The sequence below is a fragment of the Dendrobates tinctorius genome, unplaced genomic scaffold (assembly GCF_039654945.1).
Source record: "Dendrobates tinctorius isolate UK_male_01 unplaced genomic scaffold, ASM3965494v1 ptg000118l, whole genome shotgun sequence".
Classification (NCBI taxonomy): Eukaryota; Metazoa; Chordata; class Amphibia; order Anura; family Dendrobatidae; genus Dendrobates; species Dendrobates tinctorius.
Genome location: NW_027361786.1, coordinates 930,779 through 957,880, shown reverse-complemented (window position 1 = coordinate 957,880; position 27,102 = coordinate 930,779). Strand labels below are relative to the sequence as shown.

Below are 27,102 nucleotides of genomic sequence, written 5' to 3'. Positions count from 1 at the left end.
TAGACTATAGGCGAGCATTCTGGGTAAAGAGACTATAGGCGAGCATTATGGGTAATGAGACTATAGGCCAGCATTCTGGGTAATGAGACTATAGGCCAGCATTCTGTGTAATGAGACTATAGGCGAGGATTCTGGGTAATTAGACTATAGGCGAGCATTCTGGGTAATGAGATTATAGGCCAGCACTCTGAGCAATGAGACTATAGGGCCAGCATTCTGTGTAATGAGACTATAGGCGAGCATTCTGTGTAATGAGACTATAGGCGAGCATTCTGGGTAATGAGATTATAGGCCAGCACTCTGAGCAATGAGACTATAGGGCCAGCATTCTGGGTAATGAGACTATAGGCCAGCATTCTGTGTAATGAGACTATAGGCGAGCATTCTGGGTAATGAGACTATAGGCGAGCATTCTGGGTAAAGAGACTATAGGCCAGCATTCTGTGTAATGAGACTATAGGCCAGCATTCTGTGTAATGAGACTATAGGCGAGCATTCTGTGTAATGAGACTATAGGCGAGCATTCTGGGTAATGAGACTATAAGCCAGCATTCTGTGTAAAGAGACTATAGGCGAGCATTCTGGGTAATGAGACTATAGGCGAGCATTCTGTGTAATGAGACTATAGGCGAGCATTCTGTGTAAAGAGACTATAGGCGAGCATTCTGGGTAATGAGAATATAGGCGAGCATTCTGTGTAATGAGACTATAGGCGAGCATTCTGGGTAATGAGATTATAGGCCAGCACTCTGAGCAATGAGACTATAGGGCCAGCATTCTGGGTAATGAGACTATAGGCCTGCATTCTGTGTAATGAGACTATAGGCCAGCTTTCTGAGTAACGAGACTATAGGCCAGCTTTCTGAGTAATGAGACTATAGGTCAGCATTCTGGGTAATGAGACTATAGGACAGCATTCTGTGTAATGAGACTATAGGCCAGCATTCTGGGTAATGAGACTATAGGCCAGCATTCTGGGTAATGAGACTATAGGCCAGCATTCTGGGTAATGAGATTATAGGCCAGCACTCTGAGCAATGAGACTATAGGGCCAGCATTCTGGGTAATGAGACTATAGGCCTGCATTCTGTGTAATGAGACTACAGGCCAGCATTCTGGGTAATGAGATTATAGGTCAGCATTCTGGGTAATGAGACTATAGGCCTGCATTCTGAGTAATGAGACTATAGGCCAGCATTCTGTGTAATGAGACTATAGGCGAGCATTCTGGGTAATGAGATTATAGGCCAGCACTCTGAGCAATGAGACTATAGGGCCAGCATTCTGGGTAATGAGACTATAGGCCTGCATTCTGTGTAATGAGACTATAGGCCAGCTTTCTGAGTTACGAGACTATAGGCCAGCTTTCTGAGTAATGAGACTATAGGTCAGCATTCTGGGTAATGAGACTATAGGCCAGCATTCTGTGTAATGAGACTATAGGCCAGCATTCTGGGTAATGAGACTATAGGCCAGCATTCTGGGTAATGAGACTATAGGCGAACATTCTGTGTAATGAGACTATAGGCGAGCATTCTGGGTAATGAGATTATAGGCCAGCACTCTGAGCAATGAGACTATAGGGCCAGCATTCTGGGTAATGAGACTATAGGCCTGCATTCTATGTAATGAGACTATAGGCCAGCATTCTGTGTAATGAGACTATAGGCGAGCATTCTGGGTAATGAGACTATAGGCGAGCATTCTGGGTAAAGAGACTATAGGCCAGCATTCTGTGTAATGAGACTATAGGCGAGCATTCTGGGTAATGAGACTATAAGCCAGCATTCTGTGTAATGAGACTATAGGCGAGCATTCTGGGTAATGAGATTATAGGCCAGCACTCTGAGCAATGAGACTATAGGGCCAGCATTCTGGGTAATGAAACTATAGGCCTCGATTATGAGTAATGAGACTATAGGCCAGCATTCTGTGTAATGAGAATATAGGCGAGCATTCTGGGTAATGAGATTATAGGCCAGCACTCTGAGCAATGAGACTATAGGGCCAGCATTCTGGGTAATGAGACTATAGGCCTGCATTCTGTGTAATGAGACTATAGGCCAGCTTTCTGAGTAATGAGACTATAGGCCAGCTTTCTGAGTAATGAGACTATAGGTCAGCATTCTGGGTAATGAGACTATAGGCCAGCATTCTGTGTAATGAGACTATAGGCCAGCATTCTGGGTAATGAGACTATAGGCCAGCATTCTGGGTAATGAGACCATAGGTCAGCATTCTGTGTAATGAGACTATAGGCCATCTTTCTGAGTAATGAGAATATAGGCCAGCATTCTGGGTAATGAGACTATAGGCCAGCATTCTTGGTATTGAGACTATAGGCCAGCATTCTGTGTAATGAGACTATAGGCCAGCATTCTGGGTAATGAGACTATAGGTCAGCATTCTGTGTAATGAGACTATAGGTCAGCATTCTGTGTAATGAGACTAAAGGCCAGCATTCTGGATAATGAGACTATAGGTCAGCATTCTGTGTAATGAGGCTATAGGCCAGCATTCTGGGTAATGAGGCTATAGGCCAGCATTCTGAGTAATGACACTATAGACCAGCATTCTGGGTAATGAGACTATAGGTCAGCATTCTGGGTAATGAGGCTATAGGCCAGCATTCTGGGTAATGAGGATACAGGCCAGCTCTCTGTGTAATGAGGCTATAGGCCAGCATTCTGTGTAATGAGGCTATAGGCCAGCATTCTGGGTAATGAGACTATAGGCTAGCATTCTGGGTAATGAGACTACAGGCCAGCATTCTGTGTAAAGAGACTATAGGCCTGCATTCTGAGTAATAAGATTATAGGCCAGCTTTCTGAGTAATGAGACTATAGGTCAGCATTCTGGGTAATGAGACTATAGGCCTGCATTCTGGGTAATGAGACTATAGGCCAGCTTTCTGAGTAATGAGACTATAGGCCAGCTTTCTGAGTAATGAGACTATAGGCCAGCATTCTGGGTAATGAGACTATAGGCCTGCATTCTGGGTAATGAGACTATAGGCCAGCTTTCTGAGTAATGAGACTATAGGCCAGCATTCTGAGTAATGAGACTATAGGCCAGCATTCTGTGTAAAGAGACTATAGGCCTGCATTCTGGGTAATAAGATTATAGGCCTGCATTCTGAGTAATGAGAATATAGGCCAGCTTTCTGAGTAATGAGACTATAGGTCAGCATTCTGAGTAATGAGACTATAGGCCAGCATTCTGTGTAAAGAGACTATAGGCCAGCATTCTGAGTAATAAGATTATAGGCCTGCATTCTGAGTAATGAGAATATAGGTCAGCATTCTGGGTAATGAGACTATAGGCCAGCATTCTGGGTAATGAGACTACAGGCCAGCTTTCTGAGTAATGAGACTATAGGCCAGCATTCTGAGAAATAAGATTATAGGCCTGCATTCTGAGTAATGAGAATATAGGCCAGCTTTCTGAGTAATGAGACTATAGGTCAGCATTCTGGGTAATGAGACTATAGGCCAGCTTTCTGAGTAATGAGACTATAGGCCAGCTTTCTGAGTAATGAGACTATAGGCCAGCATTCTGGGTAAAAAGATTATAGGCCTGCATGCTGGGCAATGAGACTATAGGCCAGCATTCTGAGTAATGAGAATATAGGCCAGCTTTCAGTGTAATGAGGCTATAGGCCAGCATTCAGAGTATTGAGACTATAGGCCAGCATTCTGGGTAATGAGACTACAGGCCAGCATTCTGTGTAAAGAGGCTATAGGCCCGCATTCTGGGTAATGAGACTATAGGCCATCATTCTGAGTAATGAGAATATAGGCCAGCATTCTGAGTAATGAGACTATAGGCCAGCATTCTGGGTAATGAGACTACAGGCCAGCATTCTGTGCAAAGAGACTATAGGCCAGCATTCTGGGTAATGAGACTATAGGCCAGCATTCTGGGTAATGAGACTATAGGCGAACATTCTGTGTAATGAGACTATAGGCGAGCATTCTGGGTAATGAGATTATAGGCCAGCACTCTGAGCAATGAGACTATAGGGCCAGCATTCTGGGTAATGAGACTATAGGCCTGCATTCTATGTAATGAGACTATAGGCCAGCATTCTGTGTAATGAGACTATAGGCGAGCATTCTGGGTAATGAGACTATAGGCGAGCATTCTGGGTAAAGAGACTATAGGCCAGCATTCTGTGTAATGAGACTATAGGCGAGCATTCTGGGTAATGAGACTATAAGCCAGCATTCTGTGTAATGAGACTATTGGCGAGCATTCTGGGTAATGAGATTATAGGCCAGCACTCTGAGCAATGAGACTATAGGGCCAGCATTCTGGGTAATGAAACTATAGGCCTCGATTATGAGTAATGAGACTATAGGCCAGCATTCTGTGTAATGAGAATATAGGCGAGCATTCTGGGTAATGAGATTATAGGCCAGCACTCTGAGCAATGAGACTATAGGGCCAGCATTCTGGGTAATGAGACTATAGGCCTGCATTCTGTGTAATGAGACTATAGGCCAGCTTTCTGAGTAATGAGACTATAGGCCAGCTTTCTGAGTAATGAGACTATAGGTCAGCATTCTGGGTAATGAGACTATAGGCCAGCATTCTGTGTAATGAGACTATAGGCCAGCATTCTGGGTAATGAGACTATAGGCCAGCATTCTGGGTAATGAGACCATAGGTCAGCATTCTGTGTAATGAGACTATAGGCCATCTTTCTGAGTAATGAGAATATAGGCCAGCATTCTTGGTATTGAGACTATAGGCCAGCATTCTGTGTAATGAGACTATAGGCCAGCATTCTGGGTAATGAGACTATAGGTCAGCATTCTGTGTAATGAGACTATAGGTCAGCATTCTGTGTAATGAGACTAAAGGCCAGCATTCTGGGTAATGAGACTATAGGTCAGCATTCTGTGTAATGAGGCTATAGGCCAGCATTCTGGGTAATGAGGCTATAGGCCAGCATTCTGAGTAATGACACTATAGACCAGCATTCTGGGTAATGAGACTATAGGTCAGCATTCTGGGTAATGAGGCTATAGGCCAGCATTCTGGGTAATGAGGATATAGGCCAGCTCTCTGTGTAATGAGGCTATAGGCCAGCATTCTGTGTAATGAGGCTATAGGCCAGCATTCTGGGTAATGAGACTATAGGCTAGCATTCTGGGTAATGAGACTACAGGCCAGCATTCTGTGTAAAGAGACTATAGGCCTGCATTCTGAGTAATAAGATTATAGGCCAGCTTTCTGAGTAATGAGACTATAGGTCAGCATTCTGGGTAATGAGACTATAGGCCTGCATTCTGGGTAATGAGACTATAGGCCAGCTTTCTGAGTAATGAGACTATAGGCCAGCTTTCTGAGTAATGAGACTATAGGCCAGCATTCTGGGTAATGAGACTATAGGCCTGCATTCTGGGTAATGAGACTATAGGCCAGCTTTCTGAGTAATGAGACTATAGGCCAGCATTCTGAGTAATGAGACTATAGGCCAGCATTCTGTGTAAAGAGACTATAGGCCTGCATTCTGGGTAATAAGATTATAGGCCTGCATTCTGAGTAATGAGAATATAGGCCAGCTTTCTGAGTAATGAGACTATAGGTCAGCATTCTGAGTAATGAGACTATAGGCCAGCATTCTGTGTAAAGAGACTATAGGCCAGCATTCTGAGTAATAAGATTATAGGCCTGCATTCTGAGTAATGAGAATATAGGTCAGCATTCTGGGTAATGAGACTATAGGCCAGCATTCTGGGTAATGAGACTACAGGCCAGCTTTCTGAGTAATGAGACTATAGGCCAGCATTCTGTGTAAAGAGACTATAGGCCTGCATTCTGAGTAATAAGATTATAGGCCTGCATTCTGAGTAATGAGAATATAGGCCAGCTTTCTGAGTAATGAGACTATAGGTCAGCATTCTGGGTAATGAGACTATAGGCCAGCTTTCTGAGTAATGAGACTATAGGCCAGCTTTCTGAGTAATGAGACTATAGGCCAGCATTCTGGGTAATAAGATTATAGGCCTGCATGCTGGGCAATGAGACTATAGGCCAGCATTCTGAGTAATGAGACTACAGGCCAGCATTCTGTGTAAAGAGACTATAGGCCTGCATTCTGAGTAATAAGAGTATAGGGCTGCATTTTGAGTAATGAGAATATAGGCCAGCTTTCTGAGTAATGAGACTATAGGTCAGCATTCTGGGTAATGAGACTATAGGCCAGCTTTCTGAGTAATGAGACTATAGGCCAGCATTCTGGGTAATAAGATTATAGGCCTGCATGCTAGGTAATGAGACAATAGGCCAGCATTCTGAGTAATGAGAATATAGGCCAGCTTTCTGAGTAATGAGACTATAGGCCTGCATTCTGGGTAATGAGATTATAGGCAAGCATTCAGAGTATTGAGACTATAGGCCAGCATTCTGAGTAATGAGACTATAGGCCAGCATTCTGAGTAATGAGAATATAGGCCAGCATTCTGGGTAATAAGATTATAGGCCTGCATTCTGGGTAATGAGATAATAGGCCAGCATTCTGGGTAATGAGACTATAGGCCAGCATTCTGAGTAATGAGACTATAGGTCAGCATTCTGGGTAATGAGACTATAGGCCAGCATTCTGTGTAATGAGACTATAGGCCTGCATTCTGGGTAATGAGACTATAGGCCAGCATTCTGGGTAATGAGACTACAGGCCAGCATTCTGTGTAAAGAGACTATAGGCCAGCATTCTGGGTAATAAGATTATAGGCCTGCATTCTGAGTAATGAGACTATAGGTCAGCATTCTGGGTAATGAGACTATAGGCCTGCATTCTGGGTAATGAGACTATAGGCCAGCTTTCTGAGTAATGAGACTATAGGCCTGCATTCTGGGTAATAAGATTATAGGCCTGCATGCTGGGTAATGAGACTATAGGCCTGCATTCTGGGTAATGAGACTACAGGCCAGCATTCTGGGTAATGAGACTACAGGCCAGCATTCTGTGTAAAGAGACTATAGGCCAGCATTCTGGGTAATAAGATTATAGGCCTGCATTCTGGGTAATGAGACTATAGGCCAGCATTCTGGGTAATGAGACTACAGGCCAGCATTCTGTGTAAAGAGACTATAGGCCAGCATTCTGGGTAATAAGATTATAGGCCTGCATTCTGGGAAATGAGACTATAGGCCTGCATTCTGGGTAATGAGACTATAGGCCAGCTTTCTGAGTAAAGAGACTATAGGCCTGCATTCTGGGTAATAAGATTATAGGCCTGCATGCTGGGTAATGAGACTATAGGTCAGCATTCTGAGTAATGAGAATATAGGCCAGCATTCTGGGTAATGAGACTACAGGCCAGCATTCTGTGTAAAGAGACTATAGGCCAGCATTCTGGGTAATGAGACTATAGGCCAGCATTCTGGGTAATGAGGCTACAGGCCAGCATTCTGAGTAATGAGACTATAGGCCAGCATTCTGGGTAATGAGACTATAGGCCAGCATTCTGTGTAATGAGACTATAGGCCTGCATTCTGGGTAATGAGATTATAGGCCAGCATTCTGGGTAATGAGACTATAGGCCAGCATTCTGAGTAATGAGACTATAGGCCAGCATTATGGGTAATGAGACTATAGGCCAGCATTCTGGGTAATGAGACTATAGGCCAGCATTCTGTGTAATGAGACTATAGGCCTGCATTCTGGGTAATGAGACTATAGGCCAGCATTCTGAGTAATGAGACTATAGGCCAGCATTCTGGGTAATAAGATGATAGGCCAGCATTCTGAGTAATGAGACTATAGGCCAGCATTCTGAGTAATGAGACTATAGGCCAGCATTCTGAGTAATGAGACTATAGGCCAGCATTATGGGTAATGAGACTATAGGCCAGCATTCTGGGTAATGAGACTATAGGCCAGCATTCTGTGTAATGAGACTATAGGCCAGCATTCTGGGTAATGAGACTATAGGCCAGCATTCTGAGTAATGAGACTATAGGCCAGCATTATGGGTAATGAGACTATAGGCCAGCATTCTGGGTAATGAGACTATAGGCCTGCATTCTGTGTAATGAGACTATAGGCCTGCATTCTGGGTAATGAGATTATAGGCCTGCATTCTGGGTAATGAGACAATAGGCCAGCATTCTGAGTAATGAGACTATAGGCCAGCATTCTGGGTAATGAGACTATAGGCCAGCATTCTGGGTAATAAGATTATAGGCCTGCATTATGGGTAATGATACTATAGGCCAGCATTCTGGGTAATGAGACTATAGGCCAGCATTCTGTGTAATGAGACTATAGGCCTGCATTCTGGGTAATGAGACTATAGGCCAGCATTCTGAGTAATGAGACTATAGGCCAGCATTCTGAGTAATGAGACTATAGGCCAGCATTCTGAGTAATGAGACTATAGGCCAGCATTCTGGGTAATAAGATGATAGGCCAGCATTCTGAGTAATGAGACTATAGGCCAGCATTATGGGTAATGAGACTATAGGCCAGCATTCTGAGTAATGAGACTATAGGCCAGCATTCTGGGTAATGAGACTATAGGCCAGCATTCTGAGTAATGAGACTATAGGCCAGCATTCTGGGTAATAAGATGATAGGCCAGCATTCTCTGTAATGAGACTATAGGCCTGCATTCTGGGTAATGAGACTATAGGCCTGCATTCTGAGTAATGAGACTATAGGCCAGCATTCTGGGTAATGAGACTATAGGCCAGCATTCTGAGTAATGAGACTATAGGCCAGCATTATGGGTAATGAGACTATAGGCCTGCATTCTGGGTAATGAGACTATAGGCCTGCATTCTGTGTAATGAGACTATAGGCCTGCATTCTGGGTAATGAGATTATAGGCCTGCATTCTGGGTAATGAGACAATAGGCCAGCATTCTGAGTAATGAGACTATAGGCCAGGATTCTGGGTAATGAGACTATAGGCCAGCATTCTGGGTAATAAGATTATAGGCCTGCATTATGGGTAATGAGACTATAGGCCAGCATTTTGTGTAATGAGATTATAGGCCAGCTTTCTGGGTAATGAGACTATAGGCCAGCATTCTGGGTAATGAGGCTATAGGCCAGCATTCTGGGTAATGAGGCTATAGGCCAGCATTCTGGGTAATGAGACTATAGGCCAGCATTCTGGGTAATGAGACTATAGGCCAGCATTCTGGGTAATGAGGCTATAGGCCAGCATTTTGTGTAATGAGACTATAGGCCAGCATTCTGGGTAATGAGACTATAGGCCAGCATTCTGGGTAATGAAACTATAGGCCAGCATTCTGGGTAATGAGGCTATAGGCCAGCATTTTGTGTAATGAGACTATAGGACAGCATTCTGGGTAATGAGACTATAGGCCAGCATTCTGGGTAATGAGACTATAGGCCAGCATTCTGGGTAATGAGGCTATAGGCCAGCATTCTGGGTAATGAGACTATAGGCCAGCATTCTGGGTAATGAGACTATAGGCCAGCATTCTGGGTAATGAGACTATAGGACAGCATTCTGAGTAATGAGATTATAGGCCAGCATTCTGGGTAATGAGACTATAGGCGAGCATTCTGGGTAATGAGACTATAGGCCAGCACTCTGAGTAATGAGACTATAGGCCTGCATTCTGGGTAATGAGACTATAGGCCTGCATTCTGAGTAATGAGACTATAGGCCAGCATTCTGGGTAATGAGACTATAGGCCAGCATTCTGAGTAATGAGACTATAGGCCAGCATTATGGGTAATGAGACTATAGGCCAGCATTCTGGGTAATGAGACTATAGGCCTGCATTCTGTGTAATGAGACTATAGGCCAGCATTCTGGGTAATGAGACTATAGGCCTGCATTCTGTGCAATGAGGCTATAGGCCAGCATTCTGAGTAATGTGATTATAGGCCAGCTTTCTGGGTAATGAGGCTACAGGCCAGCATTCAGAGTATTGAGACTATAGGCCAGCATTCTGAGTAATGAGACTATAGGCCAGCATTCTGAGTAATGAGACTATAGGCCAGCTTTCTGTGTAATGAGGCTATAGGCCAGCATTCAGAGTATTGAGACTATAGGCCAGCATTCTGGGTAATGAGACTACAGGCCAGCATTCTGTGTAAAGAGGCTATAGGCCAGCATTCTGGGTAATGAGACTATAGGCCAGCATTCTGAGTAATGAGAATATAGGCCAGCATTCTGAGTAATGAGACTATAGGCCAGCATTCTGGGTAATGAGACTACAGGCCAGCATTCTGTGCAAAGAGACTATAGGCCAGCATTCTGGGTAATGAGACTATAGGCCAGCATTCTGAGTAATGAGAATATAGGCCAGCTTTCTGAGTAATGAGACTATAGGTCAGCATTCTGGGTAATGAGACTATAGGTCAGCATTCTGTGTAAAGAGACTACAGGCCAGCATTCTGTGTAATGAGGCTATAGGCCAGCATTCTGGGTAATGAGACTATAGGCCAGCATTCTGGGTAATGAGACTATAGGCCAGCTTTCTGAGCAATGAGACTATAGGTCAGCATTCTGGGTAATGAGGCTACAGGCCAGCTTTCTGAGTAATGAGACTATAGGCCAGCATTCTGAGTAATAAGATTATAGGCCTGCATTCTGAGTAATGAGACTATAGGCCTGCATTCTGAGTAATGAGACTATAGGGCCAGCATTCTGGGTAATGAGACTACAGGCCAGCTTTCTGAGTAATGAGACTATAGGCCAGCTTTCTGAGTAATAAGATTATAGGCCTGCATTCTGGGTAATGAGACTATAGGCCAGCTTTCTGAGTAATGAGACTATAGGCCAGCATTCTGTGCAATGAGGCTATAGGCCAGCATTCTGTGTAATGAGACTATAGGCCAGCATTCTGAGTAATGAGATTATAGGCCAGCATTCAGAGTATTGAGACTATAGGCCAGCATTCTAAGTAATGAGACTATAGGCCTGCATTCTGGGTAATGAGACTATAGGCCAGCATTCTGGGTAATGAGACTACAGGCCAGCATTCTGTGTAAAGAGACTATAGGCCAGCATTCTGGGTAATAAGATTATAGGCCTGCATTATGAGTAATGAGACTATAGGTCAGCATTCTGGGTAATGAGACTATAGGCCTGCATTCTGGGTAATGAGAATATAGGCCAGCATTCTGAGTAATGAGACTATAGGTCAGCATTCTGGGTAATGAGACTATAGGCCAGCATTCTGTGTAATTAGGCTATAGGCCAGCATTCTGGGTAATGAGACTATAGGCCAGCATTCTGTGTAATTAGGCTATAGGCCAGCATTCTGTGTAAAGAGACTATAGGTCAGCATTCTGTGTAAAGAGACTACAGGCCAGCATTCTGAGTAATGAGGCTATAGGCCAGCATTCTGGGTAATGAGACTACAGGCCAGCAATCTGTGTAAAGAGACTATAGGCCAGCTTTCTGAGTAATGAGACTATAGGCCAGCATTCTGAGTAATGAGACTATAGGCCTGCATTCTGGGTAATGAGACTATAGGCCAGCTTTCTGAGCAATGAGACTATAGGTCAGCATTCTGGGTAATGAGACTATAGGCCTGCATTCTGGGTAATGAGACTATAGGCCAGCTTTCTGAGCAATGAGACTATAGGTCAGCATTCTGGGTAATGAGACTATAGGCCTGCATTCTGAGTAATGAGACTATAGGTCAGCATTCTGGGTAATGAGACTACAGGCCAGCTTTCTGAGTAATGAGACTATAGGCCAGCATTCTGAATAATAAGATTATAGGCCTGCATTCTGGGTAATGAGACTATAGGCCAGCTTTCTGAGTAATGAGACTATAGGCCAGCATTCTGGGTAATGAGACTATAGGCCAGCTTTCTGAGTAATGAGAATATAGGCCAGCTTTCTGAGCAATGAGACTATAGGCCAGCATTCTGAGTAATAAGATTATAGGCCAGCATTCTGAGTAATGAGACTATAGGCCAGCATTCTGAGTAATAAGATTATAGGCCTGCATTCTGGGTAATGAGACTATAGGTCAGCTTTCTGAGTAATGAGACTATAGGCGAGCATTCTGAGTAATAAGATTATAGGCCTGCATTCTGGGTAATGAGACTATAGGCCAGCTTTCTGAGTAATGAGACTATAGGCAAGCATTCTGAGTAATAAGATTATAGGCCAGCATTCTGGGTAATGAGACTATAGGCCAGCTTTCTGAGTAATGAGAATATAGGCCAGCTTTCTGAGTAATAAGATTATAGGCCTGCATTCTGGGTAATGAGACTATAGGTCAGCTTTCTGAGTAATGAGACTATAGGCGAGCATTCTGAGTAATAAGATTATAGGCCAGCATTCTGGGTAATGAGACTATAGGCCAGCTTTCTTAGTAATGAGACTATAGGCCAGCATTCTGGGTAATGAGACTATAGGCCAGCTTTCTGAGTAATGAGAATATAGGCCAGCTTTCTGAGCAATGAGACTATAGGCCAGCATTCTGAGTAATAAGATTATAGGCCAGCATTCTGAGTAATGAGACTATAGGCCAGCATTCTGAGTAATAAGATTATAGGCCTGCATTCTGGGTAATGAGACTATAGGTCAGCTTTCTGAGTAATGAGACTATAGGCGAGCATTCTGAGTAATAAGATTATAGGCCAGCATTCTGGGTAATGAGACTATAGGCCAGCATTCTGAGTAATAAGATTATAGGCCAGCATTCTGAGTAATGAGACTATAGGCCAGCATTCTGAGTAATAAGATTATAGGCCTGCATTCTGGGTAATGAGACTATAGGTCAGCATTCTGGGTAATGAGACTATAGGCCAGCTTTCTGAGTAATGAGACTATAGGCCTGCATTCTGGGTAATAAGATTATAGGCCTGCATTCTGGGTAATGAGACTATAGGCCAGCATTCTGAGTAATAAGATTATAGGCCTGCATTCTGGGTAAATAGACTATAGGCCAGCATTCTGGGTAATGAGACTATAGGCCAGCTTTCTGAGTAATGAGACTATAGGCCTGCATTCTGGGTAATAAGATTATAGGCCTGCATTCTGGGTAAATAGACTATAGGCCAGCATTCTGGGTAATGAGACTATAGGCCAGCTTTCTGAGTAATGAGACTATAGGCCAGCATTCTGAGTAATAAGATTATAGGCCTGCATTCTGGGTAATTAGACTATAGGCCAGCATTCTGGGTAATGAGACTATAGGCCAGCTTTCTGAGTAATGAGACTATAGGCCTGCATTCTGGGTAATAAGATTATAGGCCTGCATTCTGGGTAAAGAGACTATAGGCCAGCATTCTGGGTAATGAGGCTACAGGCCAGCATTCTGAGTAATGAGACTATAGGCCAGCATTCTGTGTAATGAGACTATAGGCCTGCATTCTGGGTAATGAGATTATAGGCCAGCATTCTGAGTAATGAGACTATAGGCCAGCATTATGGGTAATGAGACTATAGGCCTGCATTCTGGGTAATGAGACTATAGGCCAGCATTCTGAGTAATGAGACTATAGGCCAGCATTATGGGTAATGAGACTATAGGCCAGCATTCTGGGTAATGAGACTATAGGCCAGCATTCTGTGTAATGAGACTATAGGCCAGCATTCTGGGTAATGAGACTATAGGCCAGCATTCTGAGTAATGAGACTATAGGCCAGCATTCTGGGTAATGAGACTATAGGCCAGCATTCTGAGTAATGAGACTATAGGCCAGCATTCTGGGTAATAAGATGATAGGCCTGCATTCGGGGTAATGAGACTATAGGCCAGCTTTCGGAGTAATGAGACTATAGGCCAGCATTATGAGTAATAAGATTATAGGCCTGCATTCTGGGTAATGAGACTATAGGCCTGCATTCTGAGTAATGAGACTATAGGCCTGCATTCTGAGTAATGAGACTATAGGTCAGCATTCTGGGTAATGAGACAACAGGCCAGCTTTCTGAGTAATGAGACTATAGGCCAGCATTCTGAGTAATAAGATTATAGGCCTGCATTCTGGGTAATGAGACTATAGGCCAGCTTTCTGAGTAATGAGACTATAGGCCAGCATTCTGGGTAATGAGACTATAGGCCAGCTTTCTGAGTAATGAGAATATAGGCCAGCATTCTGGGTAATGAGGCTACAGGCCAGCTTTCTGAGTAATGAGACTATAGGCCAGCATTCTGAGTAATAAGATTATAGGCCTGCATTCTGGGTAATGAGACTATAGGCCAGCTTTCTGAGTAATGAGACTATAGGCCAGCATTCTGGGTAATGAGACTATAGGCCAGCTTTCTGAGCAATGAGACTATAGGTCAGCATTCTGGGTAATGAGGCTACAGGCCAGCTTTCTGAGTAATGAGACTATAGGCCAGCATTCTGAGTAATAAGATTATAGGCCTGCATTCTGAGTAATGAGACTATAGGCCTGCATTCTGAGTAATGAGACTATAGGGCCAGCATTCTGGGTAATGAGACTACAGGCCAGCATTCTGAGTAATAAGATTATAGGCCTGCATTCTGGGTAATGAGACTATAGGCCAGCTTTCTGAGTAATGAGACTATAGGCCAGCATTCTGTGCAATGAGGCTATAGGCCAGCATTCTGTGTAATGAGTCTATAGGCCAGCATTCTGGGTAATGAGATTATAGGCCAGCATTCTGAGTAATGAGACTATAGGCCTGCATTCTGGGTAATGAGACTATAGGCCAGCATTCTGGGTAATGAGACTACAGGCCAGCATTCTGTGTAAAGAGACTATAGGCCAGCATTCTGGGTAATAAGATTATAGGCCTGCATTCTGGGTAATGAGACTATAGGCCAGCATTATGGGTAATGAGACTATAGGCCAGCATTCTGGGTAATGAGACTACAGGCCAGCATTCTGTGTAAAGAGACTATAGGCCAGCATTCTGGGTAATAAGATTATAGGCCTGCATTCTGGGTAATGAGACTATAGGCCAGCATTATGGGTAATGAGACTATAGGCCAGCATTCTGGGTAATGAGACTATAGGCCAGCATTCTGTGTAATGAGACTATAGGCCTGCATTCTGGGTAATGAGATTATAGGCCAGCATTCTGGGTAATGAGACTATAGGCCAGCATTCTGAGTAATGAGACTATAGGCCAGCATTATGGGTAATGAGACTATAGGCCAGCATTCTGGGTAATGAGACTATAGGCCAGCATTCTGTGTAATGAGACTATAGGCCTGCATTCTGTGTAATGAGACTATAGGCCAGCATTCTGAGTAATGAGACTATAGGCCTGCATTCTGGGTAATGAGACTATAGGCCTGCATTCTGTGTAATGAGACTATAGGCCTGCATTCTGGGTAATGAGACTATAGGCCTGCATTCTGTGTAATGAGACTATAGGCCAGCATTCTGAGTAATGAGACTATAGGCCAGCATTCTGGGTAATAAGATGATAGGCCTGCATTCTGGGTAATGAGACTATAGGCCAGCATTCTGAGTAATGAGACTATAGGCCAGCATTATGGGTAATGAGACTATAGGCCAGCATTCTGAGTAATGAGACTATAGGCCAGCATTCTGAGTAATGAGACTATAGGCCAGCATTCTGAGTAATAAGATTATAGGCCAGCATTCTAGGTAATGAGACTATAGGCCAGCATTCTGTGTAATGAGACTATAGGCCTGCATTCTGGGTAACGAGATTATAGGCCTGCATTCTGGGTAATGAGACAATAGGCCAGCATTCTGAGTAATGAGACTATAGGCCAGCATTCTGTGTAATGAGACTATAGGCCAGCATTCTGGGTAATAAGATTATAGGCCTGCATTATGGGTAATGAGACTATAGGCCAGCATTTTGTGTAATGAGATTATAGGCCAGCTTTCTGGGTAATGAGACTATAGGCCAGCATTCTGGGTAATGAGGCTATAGGCCAGCATTCTGGGTAATGAGGCTATAGGCCAGCATTCTGGGTAATGAGACTATAGGCCAGCATTCTGGGTAATGAGACTATAGGCCAGCATTCTGTGTAATGAGACTATAGGCCTGCATTCTGGGTAATGAGATTATAGGCCAGCATTCTGGGTAATGAGACTATAGGCCAGCATTCTGAGTAATGAGACTATAGGCCAGCATTATGGGTAATGAGACTATAGGCCAGCATTCTGGGTAATGAGACTATAGGCCAGCATTCTGTGTAATGAGACTATAGGCCTGCATTCTCGGTAATGAGACTATAGGCCAGCATTCTGAGTAATGAGACTATAGGCCAGCATTCTGAGTAATGAGACTATAGGCCAGCATTCTGGGTAATAAGATGATAGGCCTGCATTCTGGGTAATGAGACTATAGGCCAGCATTCTAAGTAATGAGACTATAGGCCAGCATTATGGGTAATGAGACTATAGGCCAGCATTCTGGGTAATGAGACTATAGGCCTGCATTCTGTGTAATGAGACTATAGGCCTGCATTCTGGGTAACGAGATTATAGGCCTGCATTCTGGGTAATGAGACAATAGGCCAGCATTCTGAGTAATGAGACTATAGGCCAGCATTCTGGGTAATAAGATTATAGGCCTGCATTATGGGTAATGAGACTATAGGCCAGCATTTTGTGTAATGAGATTATAGGCCAGCTTTCTGGGTAATGAGACTATAGGCCAGCATTCTGGGTAATGAGGCTATAGGCCAGCATTCTGGGTAATGAGGCTATAGGCCAGCATTCTGGGTAATGAGACTATAGGCCAGCATTCTGGGTAATAAGATTATAGGCCTGCATTATGGGTAATGAGACTATAGGCCAGCATTTTGTGTAATGAGATTATAGGCCAGCTTTCTGGGTAATGAGACTATAGGCCAGCATTCTGGGTAATGAGGCTATAGGCCAGCATTCTGGGTAATGAGGCTATAGGCCAGCATTCTGGGTAATGAGACTATAGGCCAGCATTCTGGGTAATGAGACTATAGGCCAGCATTCTGGGTAATGAGACTATAGGCCAGCATTCTGGGTAATGAGGCTATAGGCCAGCATTTTGTGTAATGAGACTATAGGACAGCATTCTGGGTAATGAGACTATAGGCCAGCATTCTGGGTAATGAGACTATAGGCCAGCATTCTGGGTAATGAGGCTTTAGGCCAGCATTCTGGTTAATGAGACTATAGGCCAGCATTCTGGGTAATGAGACTATAGGCCAGCATTCTGGGTAATGAGACTATAGGACAGCATTCTGAGTAATGAGATTATAGGCCAGCATTCTGGGTAATGAGACTATAGGCGAGCATTCTGGGTAATGAGACTATAGGCCAGCACTCTGAGTAATGAGACTATAGGCCAGCATTCTGGGTAATGAGACTATAGGCCTGCATTCTGTGTAATGAGGCTATAGGCCAGCATTCTGAGTAATGTGATTATAGGCCAGCTTTCTGGGTAATGAGACTATAGGCCTGCATTCTGTGTAATGAGGCTATAGGCCAGCATTCTGTGTAATGAGATTATAGGCCAGCTTTCTGGGTAATTAGACTACAGGCCAGCATTCTGTGAAATGAGGCTATAGGCAAGCATTCTGTGTAATGAGACTATAGGCCAGCATTCTGGGTAATGAGAATATAGGCCAGCATTCTGTGTAATGAGATTATAGGCCAGCTTCCTGGGTAATTAGACTATAGGCCAGCATTCTGGGTAATGAGACTATAGGCGAGCATTCAGGGTAATGAGACTATAGGCCAGCATACTGGTAATGAGACTATAGGTGAGCATTCTGGGTAATGATACTATAGGCCAGCACTCTGAGTAATGAGACTATAGACCAGTATTCTGGGTAATGAGACTACAGGCCATCATTCTGGGTAATGAGACTATAGGCCTGCATTCTGGGTAATGAGACTATAGGCCGGCAGTCTGGGTAATGAGACTATAGACCAGTATTCTGGGTAATGAGACTATAGGCCAGCATTCTGGGAAATGAGACTATAGACCAGTATTCTGGGTAATGAGACTATAGGCCAGCTTTCTGGGTAATGAGACTGTAGGCCAGCTTTCTGGGTAATGAGACTATAGGCCAGCATTCTGGGAAATGAGACTATAGGCCAGCATTCTGGGTAATGAGACTATAGGCCAGCTTTCTGGGTAATGAGACTATAGGCCAGCATTCTGTGTAATGAGATTATAGGCCAGCATTCTGTGTAATGACATTATAGGCCAGCTTTCTGGGTAATGAGACTATAGGCCAGCTTTCTGGGTAATGAGACTATAGGCCAGCATTCTGTGTAATGAGACTATAGGCCAGCATTCTGAGTAATGAGACTATAGGCCAGCATTATGGGTAATGAGACTATAGGCCAGCATTCTGTGTAATGAGACTATAGGCCAGCATTCTGTGTAATGAGACTATAGGCCAGCATTCTGAGTAATGAGACTATAGGCCAGCCTTATGGGTAATGAGACTATAGGCCAGCATTCTGGGTAATGAGACTATAGGCCAGCATTATGGGTAATGAGACTATAGGCCAGCATTCTGGGTAATGAGACTATAGGCCAGCATTCTGTGTAATGAGACTATAGGCCAGCATTCTGAGTAATGAGACTATAGGCCAGCATTATGGGTAATGAGACTATAGGCCTGCATTCTATGTAATGAGACTATATGCCTGCATTCTGGGTAATGAGACTATAGGCCAGCATTATGGGTAATGAGACTATAGGCCTGCATTCTGTGTAATGAGACTATAGGCCAGCATTCTGGGTAATGAGACTATAGGCCTGCATTCTGTGTAATGAGACTATAGGCCAGCATTATGGGTAATGAGACTATAGGCCTGCATTCTGAGTAATGAGACTATAGGCCAGCATTATGGGTAATGAGACTATAGGCCTGCATTCTGTGTAATGAGACTATAGGCCAGCATTCTGGGTAATGAGACTATAGGCCTGCATTCTGTGTAATGAGACTATATGCCTGCATTCTGGGTAATGAGATTATAGGCCTGCATTCTGGGTAATGAGACAATAGGCCAGCATTCTGAGTAATGAGACTTTAGGCCAGCATTCTGGGTAATGAGACTATAGGCCAGCATTCTGGGTAATAAGATTATAGGCCTGCATTATGGGTAATGAGACTATAGGCCAGCATTTTGTGTAATGAGATTATAGGCCAGCTTTCTGGGTAATGAGACTATAGGCCAGCATTCTGGGTAATGAGGCTATAGGCCAGCATTCTGGGTAATGAGGCTATAGGCCAGCATTCTGGGTAATGAGACTATAGGCCAGCATTCTGGGTAATGAGGCTATAGGCCAGCATTTTGTGTAATGAGACTATAGGCCAGCATTCTGGGTAATGAGACTATAGGCCAGCATTCTGGGTAATGAGACTATAGGCCAGCATTCTGGGTAATGAGACTATAGGCCAGCATTTTGTGTAATGAGACTATAGGACAGCATTCTGGGTAATGAGACTATAGGCCAGCATTCTGGGTAATGAGACTATAGGCCAGCATTCTGGGTAATGAGGCTATAGGCCAGCATTCTGGGTAATGAAACTATAGGCTAGCATTCTGGGTAATGAGACTATAGGCCAGCATTCTGGGTAATGAGACTATAGGACAGCATTCTGAGTAATGAGATTATAGGCCAGCATTCTGGGTAATGAGACTATAGGCGAGCATTCTGGGTAATGAGACTGTAGGCCAGCACTCTGAGTAATGAGACTATAGGCCAGCATTCTGGGTAATGAGACTATAGGCCAGCATTCTGTGTAATGAGGCTATAGGCCAGCATTCTGGGTAATGAGACTATAGGCCAGCTTTCTGAGTAATGAGACTATAGGCCTGCATTCTGTGTAATGAGGCTATAGGCCAGCATTCTGTGTAATGAGATTATAGGCCAGCTTTCTGGGTAATGAGACTATAGGCCAGCATTCTGAGTAATGAGACTATAGGCCTGGATTCTGTGTAATGAGACTATAGGCCAGCATTCTGGGTAATGAGAATATAGGCCAGCAATCTGTGTAATGAGATTATAGGCCAGCTTTCTGGGTAATTAGACTATAGGCCAGCATTCTGGGTAATGAGACTATAGGCGAGCATTCTGGGTAATGAGACTATAGGCCAGCATTCTGAGTAATAAGAATATAGGCCAGCATTCTGGTAATGAGACTATAGGCGAGCATTCTGGGTAATGAGACTATAGGCGAGCATTCTGGGTAATGAGACTATAGGCCAGCACTCTGAGTAATGAGACTATAGACCAGTATTCTGGGTAATGAGACTACAGGCCAGCATTATGGGTAATGAGACGATAGGCCAGCATTCTGGGTAATGAGACTATAGCCGGCAGTCTGGGTAATGAGACTATAGGCCAGCATTCTGGGAAATGAGACTATAGACCAGTATTCTGGGTAATGAGACTATAGGCCAGCTTTCTGGGTAATGAGACTATAGGCCTGCATTCTGGGAAATGAGACTATAGGCCAGCATTCTGGGTAATGAGACTATAGGCCAGCATTCTGTGTAATGAGATTATAGGCCAGCATTCTGTGTAATGACATTATAGGCCAGCTTTCTGGGTAATGAGACTATAGGCCAGCATTCTGGGTAATGAGATTATAGGGCAGCATTCTGAGTAATGAGACTATAGGCCAGCATTCTGGGTAATGAGACTATAGGCCAGCATTCTGGGTAATGAGATTATAGGCCAGCATTCTGAGTAATGAGACTATAGGCCAGCATTTTGGGTAATGAGACTATAGGCCAGCATGCTGGGTAATGAGACTATAGGCCAGCATGCTGGGTAATGAGACTATAGGCCAGCATTCTGGGTAATGAGACTATAGGCCTGCATTCTGGGAAATGAGACTATAGACCAGTATTCTGGGTAATGAGACTACAGGCCAGCATTCTGGGAAATGAGACTACATGCCAGCATTCTGGGAAATGAGACTACAGGCCAGCATTCTGGGAAATGAGACTACAGGCCAGCATTCTGGGAAATGAGACTACAGGCCAGCATTCTGGGTAATGAGACTACAGGCCAGCATTCTGGGTAATGAGACTATAGGCCAGCATTCTGGGAAATGAGACTATAGACCAGAATTCTGGGTAATGAGACTATAGGCGAGCATTCTGGGTAATGAGACTATAGGCCAGCATTCTGTGTAATGAGACTATAGGCGAGCATTCTGGGAAATGAGACTACAGGCCAGCATTCTGGGAAATGAGACTACAGGCCAGCATTCTGGGTAATGAGACTATAGGCCAGCATTCTGGGAAATGAGACTACAGGCCAGCATTCTGGGAAATGAGACTATAGGCCAGCATTCTGGGAAATGAGACTACAGGCCAGCATTCTGGGTAATGAGACTATAGGCCAGCATTCTGGGAAATGAGACTATAGGCCAGCATTCTGGGAAATGAGACTATAGGCCAGCTTTCTGGGAAATGAGACTATAGGCCAGCATTCTGGGAAATGAGACTATAGGCCAGCATTCTGGGAAATGAGACTACAGGCCAGCATTCTGGGAAATGAGACTATAGGCCAGCATTCTGGGAAATGAGACTACAGGCCAGCATTCTGGGAAATGAGACTACAGGCCAGCATTCTGGGTAATGAGACTATAGGCCAGCATTCTGGGAAATGAGACTACAGGCCAGCATTCTGGGTAATGAGACTATAGGCCAGCATTCTGGGAAATGAGACTACAGGCCAGCATTCTGGGTAATGAGACTATAGGCGAGCATTCTGGGAAATGAGACTACAGGCCAGCATTCTGGGAAATGAGACTACAGGCCAGCATTCTGGGTAATGAGACTATAGGCCAGCATTCTGGGAAATGAGACTATAGACCAGAATTCTGGGTAATGAGACTATAGGCGAGCATTCTGGGTAATGAGACTATAGGCCAGCATTCTGGGTAATGAGACTATAGGCCAGCATTCTGGGAAATGAGACTACAGGCCAGCATTCTGGGTAATGAGACTATAGGCCAGCATTCTGGGAAATGAGACTATAGACCAGAATTCTGGGTAATGAGACTATAGGCGAGCATTCTGGGTAATGAGACTATAGGCCAGCATTCTGGGTAATGAGACTATAGGCCAGCATTCTGGGAAATGAGACTACAGGCCAGCATTCTGGGTAATGAGACTATAGGCCAGCATTCTGGGAAATGAGACTATAGGCCAGCATTCTGTGTAATGAGACTATAGGCCAGCATTCTGGGTAATGAGACTATAGGCCAGCATTCTGGGAAATGAGACTACAGGCCAGCATTCTGGGAAATGAGACTATAGTCCAGTATTCTGGGTAATGAGACTATAGGCGAGCATTCTGGGTAATGAGACTATAGGCCAGCATTCTGGGTAATGAGACTGTAGGCCGGCAGTCTGGGTAATGAGACTATATGCCAGCATTCTGGGAAATGAGACTACAGGCCAGCATTCTGGGTAATGAGACTATAGACCAGTATTCTGCGTAATGAGACTATAGGCGAGCATTCTGGGTAATGAGACTATAGACCAGTATTCTGTGTAATGAGACTATAGGCCAGCATTCTGTGTAATGAGACTATAGGCCAGCATTCTGTGTAATGAGACTATAGGCCGGCAGTCTGAGTAATGAGACTATAGGCCAGCATTCTGAGTAATGAGACTATAGGCGAGCATTCTGGGTAATGAGCCTATAGGCCAGCATTCTGGGTAATGAGACTATAGGCCAGCTTTCTGGGTAATGAGATTATAGGCCAGCATTCTGAGTAATAAGATTATAGGCCAGCATTCTGAGTAATGAGACTATAGGCCAGCATTCTGGGTAATGAGCCTATAGGCCAGCATTCTGGGTAATGAGACTATAGGCCAGCATTCTGTGTAATGAGACTATAGGCCTGCATTCTGGATAATGAGACTATAGGCGAGCATTCTGGGTAATGAGACTATAGGCCTGCATTCTGAGTAATGAGACTATAGGCCTGCATTCTGTGTAATGAGATTATAGGCCAGCATTCTGGGTAATGAGACTATAGGCCAGCATTCTGGGTAATGAGACTATAGGTCAGCATTCTGGGTAATGAGACTATAGGCCTGCATTCTGGGTAATGAGATTATAGGCCAGCATTCTGGGTAATGAGATTATAGGCCAGCTTTCTGGGTAATGAGACTATAGGCCAGCATTCTGAGTAATGAGACTATAGGCGAGCATTCTGGGTAATGAGCCTATAGGCCAGTATTCTGGGTAATGAGACTATAGGCCAGCTTTCTGGGTAATGAGATTATAGGCCAGCATTCTGAGTAATAAGATTATAGGCCAGCATTCTGAGTAATGAGACTATAGGCCAGCATTCTGGGTAATGAGCCTATAGGCCAGCATTCTGGGTAATGAGACTATAGGCCAGCATTCTGGGTAATGAGACTATAGGCCAGCATTCTGTGTAATGAGACTATAGGCCTGCATTCTGGGTAATGAGACTATAGGCGAGCATTCTGGGTAATGAGACTATACGCCTGCATTCTGAGTAATGAGACTATAGGCCTGCATTCTGTGTAATGAGATTATAGGCCAGCATTCTGGGTAATGAGACTATAGGCCAGCATTCTGGGTAATGAGACTATAGTCCAGCATTCTGGGTAATGAGACTATAGGCCTGCATTCTGGGTAATGAGACTATAGGCCAGCATTCTGAGTAATGAGTCTATAGGCCTGCATTCTGGGTAATGAGACTATAGGCCAGCATTCTGGGTAATGAGACTATAGGCCAGCATTATGGGTAATGAGATTATAGGCCAGCTTTCTGGGTAATGAGGCTACAGGCCAGCATTCTGTGTAATGAGACTATAGGCCAGCATTCTGAATATTGAGACTATAGGCCAGCATTCTGTGTAATGAGACTATAGGCCAGCATTCTGGGTAATGAGACTATAGGCCAGCATTCTGAATATTGAGACTATAGGCCAGCATTCTGAGTAATGAGACTATAGGCCAGCATTCTGAGTAATGAGATTATAGGCCAGCATTCTGGGTAATGAGACTATATTCCAGCATTCTGAGTAATGAGACTATAGGCCAGCATTCTGGGTAATAAGACTATAGGCCAGCATTATGGGTAATGAGACTATAGGCCAGCTTTCTGGGTAATAAAACTATAGGCCAGCATTATGGGTAATGAGATTATAGGCCAGCTTTCTGGGTAATGAGGCTACAGGCCAGCTTTCTTGGTAATGAGACTATAGGCCAGCATTCTGAATATTGAGACTATAGGCCAGCATTCTGTGTAATGAGACTATAGGCCAGATTTCTCAGTAATGAGACTATAGGCCAGCATTCTGGGTAATGAGACTATAGGCCAGCATTCTGGGTAATGAGACTATAGGCCAGCATTCTGGGTAATGAGACTATAGGCCAGCTTTCTCAGTAATGAGACTATAGGCCAGCCTTATGGGTAATGAGATTGTAGGCCAGCTCTCTGGGTAATGAGGCTATAGGCCAGCATTCTGAATATTGAGACTATAGGCCAGCATTCTGTGTAATGAGATTATAGGCCAGCATTCTGAGTAATGAGACTATAGGCCAGCATTCTGTGTAATGAGGCTATAGGCCAGCATTCTGGGTAATGAGACTATAGGCCTGAATTCTGGGTAATGAGACTATAGGCCAGCATTCTGGGTAATGAGACTATAGGCCAGCATTCTGGGTAATGAGACTATAGGCCTGAATTCTGGGTAATGAGACTATAGGCCAGCATTCTGGGTAATGAGACTATAGGCCTGAATTCTGGGTAATGAGACTATAGGTCAGCATTCTGGGTAATGAGACTATAGGCCAGCCTTCTGGGTAATGAGACTATAGGCCAGCATTATGGGTAATGAGACTATAGGCCAGCATTCTGGGTAATGAGACTATAGGCCAGCATTCTGGGTAATGAGACTATAGGCCAGCATTCTGAATATTGAGACTATAGGCCAGCATTCTGGGTAATGAGACTATAAGCCAGCATTCTGGGTAATTGAGTAGTGAGACTATAGGCCAGCATTCTGTGTACTGAGGCTATAGGCCAGCATTCTGGGTAATGAGACTATTGGCCAGCATTCTGGGTAATAATAAATAATAACCTTTATTTTTATATAGCGCTAACATATTCCGCAGCGCTATACAGTTTTGCACACATTATCATCACTGTCCCCGATGGGGCTCACAATCTAAATTCCCTATCAGTATGTTTTTGGAATGTGGGAGGAAACCGGAGTACCCAGAGGAAACCCACGCAAACACGGGAAGAACATACAAACTCCTTGCAGATGTTGTTCTTGGTGGGATTCGAACCCAGGACTCCAGCACTGCAGTGCTATCCACTGAGCCACTGTTCTGCCCATGGGTAATGAGACTATAGGCCAGCATTCTGTGTAATGAGGCTGTAAACTTGCTTGCTGATTTTGAATAATTCTGGAGAATGTGGTTTTCCTGCTGATACTAATTGTTTTACTGTTTTCTTTATTTCCTCTAGCTGAACCTGAGTTTACAGACTGCCCTGATAAGCAGGTTTGGATAGAAGGACACGAAAGCAGCTTCCACTGTAAGGCCACTGGATACCCATTACCCAATGTCACTTGTGCAAAAGGTCAAGCTGGATTCAAAGAGGGAGAAAACTTCAAAGCATTAAGAAATATGACCGGCACTTATACCTGTACCGCTATAAACTTCGATAAAGTTTCCAAGCCCGTAGAAATTTCCATTCAGTGTAAGTATCTGTAAAATTTTTGTAAAAACAGAAATTTGGTGAAAATTTTGAAAATTTTGCAATTTTCAAACTCTTACTTTTTATTCCCTTAAATCAGAGTCATGTGTGGTACTAGCAGGTACGCAGGACGCAGTGACGAGGCGCAAGACGGTTTAGTGCTTTTAGTAATAACGTTTATAGAGGAAACTGTCCTCAGTCGTGGCCTGACCAACCAAAGGGGTAACAAGAGTTGCCCTCGCAGGGGTTCAATACAAGCAAACACGAACAGAGTAGAACACGACTACGTCCGGCGAAAGCCGGTCACTATAGGGCCACGGTATGGCCGACCACGGGTCCTTATTGTCATGATCCATGCTGGATCAGGACTGATTAAAAGCACAGGTAACCTTTTTTTTTCTTAAGCTGTGCTTATTTTTGTTTTTTGCCCCCGGTGGCCATTAGGATTATTGCACTGTGGTGATGTTTGTTCTAAGTTTGCCCCCGGTGGTAGTGAGCGTCATTGCACTCTGGTTTCTTTAGTTAAGTGCACATGATTATAATGCAGGTGTGATTGCTCTGGCTCTGCCATAAAAGAGTCACAGGTGTTGCAATCAGTGTTGGTGATAGTGTTCATTTCAACCATCCTTGGTGGAGGAAGGAGCTGGAGTGCGTTCCTTGCAGCACTGTCTTAGCCCTGGTGTGGAAGGAGTCATAGGGGATTTCCTTGTAGCTCTGACAGAGCTTGGTGGCAGTGATTCAGGAGGAGAGCTGCATTCTGGTGGTGGACTCTGTTGCCAGGAGCAAGTGCATCAGAGTAAAGCTATGTGGTGTTTCCCTGTTTGTGTTTTTCCTTAGTGAGTATTAGTACAGCGGTGGGGCCAGGTGCCTGCGCCACCCAGCTCCCTAGCAAGGGATAGGTGTAGGGTGTGCTAGGCGACAGGTTCCTGATCGGCGCCCGGTGCGGAACCGGCATAGGGAGCGTTAGGGACACTGACTCAGGTGTTGTGAGTTCATTTTCCCCTTCACCATTGAGGTCTGATGAACTCCCTTTTCTGGTGAAGGAAGGTAGTGAGGCTGATTACAAAGCACCTGAGCAGAATGATGATGACTGGGTGACTGGAATTGCTGACTGGATATAAGGCAGCCGACGCCCTTCTGCCTTGCGGGTGATTTCTCTGAGGGATTCTTGGAGACCAGTCTGATTCCTGCTCCTCAAAAGCTAAGTTTTTCTGCTCTGCTTTTTGCATTTGTGTTTTGGTTTTGTTTTGCCTTGTTTTTCAGATTTCTGCCTTTCCCTGCTGGGTGAGCTGAATTCCTTTTTGCTCTGTCTTCAGAAAATACCTGAGTACTGATATAGTCTTTTTAAAGCCTAGCATCTTCAGGGCTTTTTTTCCTATCAGTCTGTTGGCTCTTGTTTTTGAGAGGGTTTTTGCGGATTGCAGACAGCAGCTTTTCTATCCTGTCCTATATAGTTAGCTTGGGCCTCATCA

General features: G+C 44.2%; 1 protein-coding gene across 3 annotated transcripts in view; it reads left to right on the top strand.

Annotated features, from left to right (window-relative positions):
• Nucleotides 1-27,102, top strand: part of LOC141101491 (limbic system-associated membrane protein-like) — a 118,664-nt gene that overhangs the window by 65,043 nt on the left and 26,519 nt on the right. For all 3 annotated transcript variants that reach the window (XM_073590616.1, XM_073590618.1, XM_073590617.1), the window contains one exon: nt 25,400-25,633. In XM_073590616.1, coding sequence (XP_073446717.1) covers nt 25,400-25,633 — 234 coding nt within the window. The remainder of the gene's footprint in view (nt 1-25,399; nt 25,634-27,102) is intronic.